We start from the raw sequence: 10,907 nt of genomic DNA, 5'->3' as shown, positions 1-10,907 counted from the left end.
AAATTATTATGACGCTGTTTGTTTGTTTTTTTTAAATCTTTTTTGAAGAGGATAGTTCTGAATACATCAGCAAAGTCCATGCTTGGATGTGGTTAAAACTACACAAGAAATCGCCCGCCATTTTTTTTTGTAAGCACGTCCTTTGTGGGAATGTGTGTGTACACTTCACTGCTAATAAAGTATTTCGAATACGAAAAAAAAAAAACCCTGACGTGCAAACGGAGCGCGTTGGACCGCAGGCAAAGAGGTCACGTGAGGAAGGCGGTGCGTAGAGTGAATAGAGGTCACGTGAGGGGGAGGAGCCCCGTGTGTTGTTAGTGTATGGAAGGCATGTAAATGATTGGGAATAGGCAGAGAGTTCCAGGCTCCACAGCGGCACGGGAGGAGGGATCTCGCGGCTCGGCGCACTGCTACAATGAAGGCCAGCTCCAGTGTTCCCAAATTCCTCACTAAGATATGGTCTCTGGTGGAAGACCAAAGGAACAGCGAGTACATCTGCTGGAGCCAAGTAAGCGCGGCCGGGGCTTTGTATTGTCGCGTGTGCATGGTCCTCTCCAGGGTGAGGCCTGTGCCGCCTCCTGTCTGCGGGGCACTACATGTGGGATGAATGGCCGTCTGAGAGAGGAGACTAATGGCCGGATATCTGGTCATTAATACCAGCCATTATCTGAGGGAGACAGCAGGGCACAGTGACTAATGGCCGGGTATGGGGAATTACCCGGGTATCAGGTCATTAATACCAGCCATTATCTGAGGGAGACAGCAGGGCACAGTGACTAATGGCCGGGTATGGGGAATTACCCGGGTATCAGGTCATTAATACCAGCCATTATCTGAGGGAGACAGCAGGGCACAGTGACTAATGGCCGGGTATGGGGAATTACCCGGGTATCAGGTCATTAATACCAGCCATTATCTGAGGGAGACAGCAGGGCACAGTGACTAATGGCCGGGTATGGGGAATTACCCGGGTATCTGGTCATTAATACCAGCCATTATCTGAGGGAGACAGCAGGGCACAGTGACTAATGGCCGGGTATGGAGAATTACCCGGGTATCAGGTCATTAATACCAGCCATTATCTGAGGGAGACAGCAGGGCACAGTGACTAATGGCCGGGTATGGAGAATTACCCGGGTATCAGGTCATTAATACCAGCCATTATCTGAGGGAGACAGCAGGGCACAGTGACTAATGGCCGGGTATGGGGAATTACCCGGGTATCAGGTCATTAATACCAGCCATTATCTGAGGGAGACAGCAGGGCACAGTGACTAATGGCCGGGTATGGAGAATTACCCGGGTATCAGGTCATTAATACCAGCCATTATCTGAGGGAGACAGCAGGGCACAGTGACTAATGGCCGGGTATGGAGAATTACCCGGGTATCAGGTCATTAATACCAGCCATTATCTGAGGGAGACAGCAGGGCACAGTGACTAATGGCCGGGTATGGAGAATTACCCGGGTATCAGGTCATTAATACCAGCCATTATCTGAGGGAGACAGCAGGGCACAGTGACTAATGGCCGGGTATGGGGAATTACCCGGGTATCAGGTCATTAATACCAGCCATTATCTGAGGGAGACAGCAGGGCACAGTGACTAATGGCCGGGTATGGAGAATTACCCGGGTATCAGGTCATTAATACCAGCCATTATCTGAGGGAGACAGCAGGGCACAGTGACTAATGGCCGGGTATGGAGAATTACCCGGGTATCAGGTCATTAATACCAGCCATTATCTGAGGGAGACAGCAGGGCACAGTGACTAATGGCCGGGTATGGGGAATTACCCGGGTATCAGGTCATTAATACCAGCCATTATCTGAGGGAGACAGCAGGGCACAGTGACTAATGGCCGGGTATGGGGAATTACCCGGGTATCAGGTCATTAATACCAGCCATTATCTGAGGGAGACAGCAGGGCACAGTGACTAATGGCCGGGTATGGAGAATTACCCGGGTATCAGGTCATTAATACCAGCCATTATCTGAGGGAGACAGCAGGGCACAGTGACTAATGGCCGGGTATGGGGAATTACCCGGGTATCAGGTCATTAATACCAGCCATTATCTGAGGGAGACAGCAGGGCACAGTGACTAATGGCCGGGTATGGAGAATTACCCGGGTATCAGGTCATTAATACCAGCCATTATCTGAGGGAGACAGCAGGGCACAGTGACTAATGGCCGGGTATGGGGAATTACCCGGGTATCAGGTCATTAATACCAGCCATTATCTGAGGGAGACAGCAGGGCACAGTGACTAATGGCCGGGTATGGAGAATTACCCGGGTATCAGGTCATTAATACCAGCCATTATCTGAGGGAGACAGCAGGGCACAGTGACTAATGGCCGGGTATGGGGAATTACCCGGGTATCAGGTCATTAATACCAGCCATTATCTGAGGGAGACAGCAGGGCACAGTGACTAATGGCCGGGTATGGAGAATTACCCGGGTATCAGGTCATTAATACCAGCCATTATCTGAGGGAGACAGCAGGGCACAGTGACTAATGGCCGGGTATGGGGAATTACCCGGGTATCAGGTCATTAATACCAGCCATTATCTGAGGGAGACAGCAGGGCACAGTGACTAATGGCCGGGTATGGAGAATTACCCGGGTATCAGGTCATTAATACCAGCCATTATCTGAGGGAGACAGCAGGGCACAGTGACTAATGGCCGGGTATGGGGAATTACCCGGGTATCAGGTCATTAATACCAGCCATTATCTGAGGGAGACAGCAGGGCACAGTGACTAATGGCCGGGTATGGAGAATTACCCGGGTATCAGGTCATTAATACCAGCCATTATCTGAGGGAGACAGCAGGGCACAGTGACTAATGGCCGGGTATGGGGAATTACCCGGGTATCAGGTCATTAATACCAGCCATTATCTGAGGGAGACAGCAGGGCACAGTGACTAATGGCCGGGTATGGAGAATTACCCGGGTATCAGGTCATTAATACCAGCCATTATCTGAGGGAGACAGCAGGGCACAGTGACTAATGGCCGGGTATGGGGAATTACCCGGGTATCAGGTCATTAATACCAGCCATTATCTGAGGGAGACAGCAGGGCACAGTGACTAATGGCCGGGTATGGAGAATTACCCGGGTATCAGGTCATTAATACCAGCCATTATCTGAGGGAGACAGCAGGGCACAGTGACTAATGGCCGGGTATGGGGAATTACCCGGGTATCAGGTCATTAATACCAGCCATTATCTGAGGGAGACAGCAGGGCACAGTGACTAATGGCCGGGTATGGGGAATTCCCCGGGTATCAGGTCATTAATACCAGCCATTATCTGAGGGAGACAGCAGGGCACAGTGACTAATGGCCGGGTATGGAGAATTACCCGGGTATCTGGTCATTAATACCAGCCATTATCTGAGGGAGACAGCAGGGCACAGTGACTAATGGCCGGGTATGGGGAATTACCCGGGTATCAGGTCATTAATACCAGCCATTATCTGAGGGAGACAGCAGGGCACAGTGACTAATGGCCGGGTATGGGGAATTACCCGGGTATCAGGTCATTAATACCAGCCATTATCTGAGGGAGACAGCAGGGCACAGTGACTAATGGCTGGGTATGGGGAATTACCCGGGTATCAGGTCACGAATATCAGCCATTATCAGAGGGAGACAGCAGGGCTCAGAGACTGATGGCCTGGTGTGGAGTATTACCCTGGGTATCAGATCATTAATATCAATCACTAACTGGGCAAGACATGGTGCGTTGTGAGAACAGGGTGCAAGGATACATGGAGTACTACCCCGGGTATCAGATCATTAAAGGGAATCTGTCACCACTTTTTTCGCATATCATGTAAAAATATAATTTAATCCAGTGTCAACTATGCATTATAACAGTACTTTTGATACCATTTGAGTCCCCACCTTTGATCAATAAATACTGTTTATATTCCTCCCGCGGTGTATGTTAATCTGCTGGGTCCGATCCGACCAAAATAATCCAAAGTTATCTGCTATAAGTCTATCCCTCGATGATCCCCCAACTCTGCTACATCTGGATGCTATGATAAGCAGTGACATCAGTAACGGGACCGTACACCACGGAGCTGGAACACACTGAGAGTAGCGTGAGAACCCGGCTGCAGTGGCACCAATAAGGTTATTGCAGTTCACAACCGATGAACTGCGGTAAACTTACTGACGTCACTGCTCGCAGGGTGCAAACTTCCGTTCCGGTTCTCTGCAAGCGGTGACGTTAGTAAGGTTACTGCAGTTTATCGGTTGTGAACTGCTGTAGTCTTACTGACGTCACTGCAGCCTGGTTCTCGTGCTATTCTGCGTGTTCCAGCTGCCGTTGTGAGCGGTTACATTAGTGATGTCACTTCCCTCCACAGCATCCGGATTTAGTAGAGTCAAGGATCTTCGTGGGACGTGGAATGGATTTACGACACCCCTCTTTGGGTTATTTTACCCTCTTTGGGGAATAAATGGGTAAAAGAGGGTCGAGGAATGCTTTTTACATTTAAAGGACTTTTCTCTGTGTTTGTTTCTTTTGACTACAGGGTTAGTAATGGGAGTGTCTGACACACCTTTCCATTACCATCCCCTCGGCTTGATGTCAGCGGACATTACACAGCTGACTTGAACTCCAAACTATTATCCCGGTTGCCAACGCACCAGGGCAATCGAGAAGAGCCAAAGCTAAGCGCCGGAATTGGCACATCCAATAGATGCACCATTTCTGGGGCGGCTGAGGGCTGGTGGTGTTGGTCTGAGAGGGGGCCAATATCCATTATTAATATCAGCCCACATCTGTCTGCTTAGCCTTTACTAGTTATGAAAAATAGGGGGTACCCTTTTTTTTAATAACCAGTAAAGAATACGCAGACAGCTGTGAGCTGATATTAATAGGCTGAGTAGTAGATCGATGGATAGTGGCCTCTTCCAAGAATAATAACACCAGCTCACAGCTATCTGCTTTCTCTCTGCTGGTTATTAAAAATAAGGGAGACCCCACACCATTATTTATTTTGCATTTTATTGTCTAAATGCATGTGCAGTAAACTACACACGCAAAGAACTGATTATTTATCTTACAGGCATATTTCTATATCTATATTTCTTTTGTATTCAGACGGTTCGGGCTGTGAATTTACTGTATTTGGCTGATGAAATGTCTAATGATCCTTGAGATGAGTGCGTAAAATCGGACGGCACATGCGTGATCCATGTATCATGCTTTTTTTTTTTTTTTCCTGCACCCATTCACTTGTATTGGCGAGTGTGATCCGATTCTCGCAATCGCATGCTGCTATTTTTTTTTTTCTCTCTCAGTCCGAGATAAGCAAAACTCATAGATGAGCATTGACTCATTTACTAATATCGGTATCAGATCATTACTACCAGCCATTATCTGGGAGAAACATTCTGCAATGAGAGCAGGACATAGCAACTAATGTCCTGGTTTTGAGTATTACCCAGGGTATCGGATGATTACTACAAGCCATTAGCTGGGGGAGACGCTCTGCACCGTGAGAGCAGAGCAGTGACTAGTAGCCGGTCAAGGAGAATTAGGCTGTGCTCGCACTGGCGTATAACATGGCTGAGTGCCTTCTGATGCTTTTTCTCTCAAGAGAGATTATTTGACAAGACAGTGTGAGCATACCCTTGAATATTGCCTGATATACAAGCAAGTGGGAATGTGCACTTAAATGTTTGGCCATGTAATGATGCACCAAGCGACTGTGCTTGGTTTGAACAGTCATTTTATGCTGACGGACAAAAAGTTTTAAGGATTCTATCTATACTTTTGTCATAGAGAAAAATTAACAACCATAAGATGTCTCCAGAGAGGGGACATATCACCCTAACATTGAAGATATGGGATTAATTATAGCTGGGGAAGAGAAAAACTAATTATAACTGGTGAAGTGGAAGAGAGCTGGTACTTGGGCCTCCTGTAAAGAACAGATATTGACAACAGGAGATTTGATCTGGGAAAAAGACAGCAAGTCTGAGATACGTTTACGCAGAGTTGGGAACGTAGGCTTCACATGGATAAAGCTTCCTCTGATCAATGCATGGTTCTGAGACGTTTTGGAACCAGTGGTCCGCAAGGAATATTGGGGCTTGCATCGATCCAATATTTATGGGAGATATAGTTTTGGCGTTTCAGCAATGAGATGTACCGTATATAATGCATTCACTCACTTCACAATAAGGCCAGTAGAAATTCTCCAACTTAATATTGGTCCAATGGATGGTGCTATGCCATTTTTCATCTCTATAGTCAGGTAAAATAGTGATAAGAAACATGACAACAAGATCTACCACCTGGGACCTCCAGGGGCGAAGATATTCTTTAACCCCTTCATAACCTTGCCCTTTTCGGTTTTTGCATTCTCGTTTTTCGCTCCCCTCCTTCCCAGAGCCATAACTTTTTTTTTTTTTTTCTCGTCAATATGGCCATGTGAGGGCTTGTTTTTTGCGGGACAAGTTGCACTTTTCAACAACATCGTTGGTTTTAGCATGTCGTGTACTAGAATATGGGGAAAAAAATTCTAAGTGCGGTGAAATTGCAAAAAAGTGCAATCCCACACTTGTTTTTTGTTTGGCTTTTTTGCTAGGTTCACTAAATGCTAAAACTGACCTGCCATTATGATTCTCCAGATCATTGAGTTCATAGACACCAAACATGTCTAGGTTACGTTTTATCTAAGTGGTAAAAAATATTCCAAACTTTGCTAAAGAAAAAAAAAATTGCGCAATTTTCCGATACCCGTAGCATCTCCATTTTTCGTGATCTGGTGTCAGGTGAGGGCTTATTTTTTTGCGTGCCGAGCTGGCATTTTTAATGATACCATTTTGGTGCAGATATGTTCTTTTGATCGCCCGTTATTACATTTGAATGAAATGTTGCGGTGACCAAAAACACGTAATTCTGGCGTTTAGAATTTTTTTTCTTGCTACGCCGTTTAGCGTTCAGGTTAATCCTTTTTTTATTGATAGATCGGACAATTCTGAACGCGGCGATACCAAATATGTGTAGTTTTTTTTTATTGTTTTATTTTGAATGGGGCAAAAGGGGGGTGATTTAAACTTTTATATATTTTTTTTTTATTTTTGTTTCATATTTTTTAAAACTTTTTTTTTTTTTACTTTTGCCATGCTTCAATAGCCTCCATGGGAGGCTAGAAGCTGGCACAACTGGATCGGCTCTGCTCCATAGCTGCGGTCATCAGATCGCTGCTATGTAGCTGAATTGCAGGCTTGCTATGAGTGCCAACCACAGGGTGGCGCTCACAGCAGGCCGGCATCAGTAACCATAGAGGTCTCAAGGACCTCTATGGTTACCATCCTGATGCATCGTCGACTCCCGATCATGTGACGGGGGTCAGCGATGCGATCATTTCTGGCCGCGCGGCCGGAAGCGCCGATTAAATGCATTTAACTGGTTAATAGCGGCGGGTGAATCGTGATTTCACCCGCCGATATTGCGGGCACATGTCAGCTGTTCAAAACAGCTGACATGTCCCGGCTTTGAGGTGGGCTCCGCATCGGAGCTCACATCAAAGCAGGGGACCCGACCTCTGCAGTAATAATTCGGAGGTCAGGAAGGGGTTAAATTGGGAATTTAATAAAATTCTAACAGACCTAGCACGTCCCACAATCAGCCCCTGCATGAGCTCACCAAGGGGAGGTATTTGGGTGCAACATTAATCTAATAATAAGACAGGTATGGAGTGATTTTTGGTGCCAACGATGTCTGAATGGTTTTATATTAATAGAAAACCAAAACAGAAAAAACAAGGATCCCTAAAAAATAACTTTTAATCACAATAGTTAAAATAGAGGACTTTATACAATACATATGATAAAAAAGTACAGAATGTACCTACAGAACCCTGTAATGGACTACAATGAATCCTGCCTGTCAGTGGAGGTTGGCACCCTAATTTTCCGCGGTTGGCGCCCCCACTCCTCGACGGCTCACCCTTTTAAAACCCTAAATGAAGCCTGTGATACAGGAAACCTGGTGAGCCCTAAAGTCCAGTCCTATACTGATGACTACCTAACAGTGGAGATTGGCACCCTAAATTTCTGCGGTAGGCGCCCCCACTCCTCGGCGGCTGGCCCTAGGGTCCCTAATAGTCCCTGTAATAGGGATAGACAAAAGATGATGTCCCAAACACACCTCCGATACCCGTGAAAAAACACAAAAAAATGAAAAAAACAAAAAAATAAATGAACAGGAAAAAAGAAAATCAATTGCTATCACAGCTAATATATAGCAGTACATTGTGGGTACAATTGCTATCACAGCTAATATATAGCAGTATATTGTGGGTATAGCATAGTAATATATGCCACCCCAAAGATACCTCTACAGATAAGTGGGTATAACGGAGTGACAAGATATATTATGTCCAAATAAAATTATCCTGACCAGAATATGTCTGATGACAAATGTGTATTAATCACACAGTACCCTTCTTATTACAATGTTCAATGAGAGACGAGTGCTCAATAGCAACAGGATAGCCTTACAGAACACACTGGATCCACATCAATGTGCAACATATATATACCAGCGAAAAGGCAGCATATTTCTCATCATAATAGGACATATACTTCTAAAGACATGGATCCACCAGGTGAATAAATGGGCAGCACGGTGGCGCAGTGGATAGCACAGCAGCCTTGCAGCGCTGGGGTCCTGGGTTCTAATCCCACCCAGGACAACATCTGCAATGAGTTTGTATGTTCTCTCCGTGTTTGCGTGGGTTTCCTCCGGGCACTCCGGTTTCCTCCCACATTCCAAAGACATACTGATAGGGACTCTAGATTTTGAGCCTCATCGGGGACAGTGATGATAATGTGTGCAAAACTGTAAAGCGCTGCGGAATATGTTAGCGCTATATATAAAAAAAAAAAAAAAAATAAAGAAAGATATCCAAGATAGACCAATAATTCAAAACATGAATACACCTCTTTTGTAATCCTCAAGGTACTTGAACACAATCGTTCTGACCACATAGACAGTACGCTTAAAAAATGTGTCACTGCTGTACTTATCTATTTGTTGAGGTGTATTATGGTATTTCCAAGTTGACCCAGAAATCCATGTGGAGGAATAGATGTCATCCTGACCATAGTCTGTCAGTAAATCCCCAGGTAATGCCCGACGCGTTTCCCCCCCATTGGGGATAACCGGGGGTTCGTCAGGGGTTAGGCAGCTACACAGAAGATACAGGAGCTGTAGCACTCACCACGTTCCCCTCTTTTGTAGTGATGCCATGGTTTGAGAACGCCATCTCCACGTGGAGCAGGCCGGAAGTAGCGTCACGGAATCGCCTGGAACGCAATATGCGCTCCACAGCAAAAGGACGGCAGCGTTAATGCATAAGCTGGATATGACGTCCGCACACTAAGGATTGTACAGCTGCGACGCTAGAACCGGCTTACAATGGTAAAACCGCAGCGCCAGTGCAGGACCCGGATGTGACGTCCATACACTAGAGGACGCGCAGCTGAAAAAATAGAATCGGCCACAAAAACATGGCCGAAACAGCTGCGCTTGCGCACTCGGGATACCAAGGATAATACCCCACACTAGAAACACAATGATGTGAGTAGAGGTTAATTAGAATTAAAGCGCTAATGACCCAAGGGCAATAAGTGTGAGGTAGTAATTGTGCCACCAATAATGCAATAACACAACTACGCTACTTATTTATATCTACATTTTAATGCTCAGTGGGCGTCTCAAAATATACCAAGCATGGGGAATAACACTAGTGAGTGACTTATGGACAGAAAAAAAGGAAGAAAATATAAAGTCAAATACATACAATATATTATCCAATCAAAAAATATGATCGAAAAAATGTGAGAAATGTATAAATATACATGGCTAACTCAAGATGCTCAAACTGAAAAACCACATAAGACGGCTAAATGAAGCTAACAAAGGATAACTGCTCATTGAGGCCCAAAGGGGTCATAGATTTTAACAGATAGATCCATCTAGTCTCACGCTGTAATATACGTCTATCCCAATCCCCAAGTCTTACTGAGGACGTAATGACCTCAATGACCTTAAAAGAAAGGCAACCAAGGTCACCCCCATGAACTGTGTTGATATGTCGGGCTACAGGGGTGTCCCTACCATGTTTAATATCACCCAGGTGTTCACGAATGCGAACACGAAGTTCACGTTTTGTTTTCCCGACATAATCCTTGGGGCAAGAACATGTACACAGATATACCACCCCCACAGTTCTACAATTGGCAAATTGTCTTGTTGAAAAGATCCTGCCCGTAGCAGAGCTCCTGAATGTCCTTGATACATCAATATGTTTGCAGAGGGAACAGTGTCCGCATCTAAATGTCCCTGTAGACCTATTACTCAACCAGGTACTCTGTTTTTCTGGGGGAATAAAGTGACTATGTACAATAGTATCCTTAATGGACCTTCCTCTTCTGTAGGTAATCGATGGTTGTGGAGATACAAACCCCCCAATCTCAGGGTCTGATCTAAGGATCTGCCAGTGCCGTTTAAATATATCATGCACCCTTCTTGACTGATCGTCAAAAGTTCCAATCAAACGTGTAATGGACGAATCTGTTTTAGCCTTAGGCACCATCAAAGTAGTTCTATTAGACCTTAATGCAGAGTAATACGCAGAATTGATAACGTCATCAGGATAGCCTCTATCCTTAAAACGATATTTGAGTTCAGTTGACTTAGTCTTAAAGTCACTCAAGGATGAACAGTTCCTACGTAAACGCAGGAACTGTCCTTTTGGAATACCCCTCTTAAGCGGAAAGGGGTGATGACTCTCCCATCTTAAGAGACTATTAGTGGCTGTCGGCTTTCGGAAGATGGTAGTACTCAAAGAGCCATCCTCCT

At 45.5% G+C, this 10,907-nt stretch overlaps 1 protein-coding gene across 2 annotated transcripts in view; it reads left to right on the top strand.

Moving 5' to 3' along the window:
• The first annotated feature begins 294 nt into the window (after positions 1-294).
• The window catches only part of LOC138637439 (heat shock factor protein 2-like), a 77,668-nt gene continuing 67,055 nt past the window's right edge, over positions 295-10,907 (top strand). The window contains exon 1 of one of the 2 annotated variants that reach the window (XM_069726136.1): positions 295-508. In XM_069726136.1, the coding sequence (XP_069582237.1) occupies positions 416-508 (93 nt within the window). In that variant the 5' untranslated portion in view covers positions 295-415. The remainder of the gene's footprint in view (positions 509-10,907) is intronic. The other variant, XR_011312397.1, reaches the window with a different exon arrangement.

This window comes from Ranitomeya imitator, chromosome 5 (genome assembly GCF_032444005.1).
Source record: "Ranitomeya imitator isolate aRanImi1 chromosome 5, aRanImi1.pri, whole genome shotgun sequence".
Lineage (NCBI taxonomy): Eukaryota > Metazoa > Chordata > Amphibia > Anura > Dendrobatidae > Ranitomeya > Ranitomeya imitator.
This window is presented reverse-complemented; position numbering and strand designations above follow the sequence as displayed.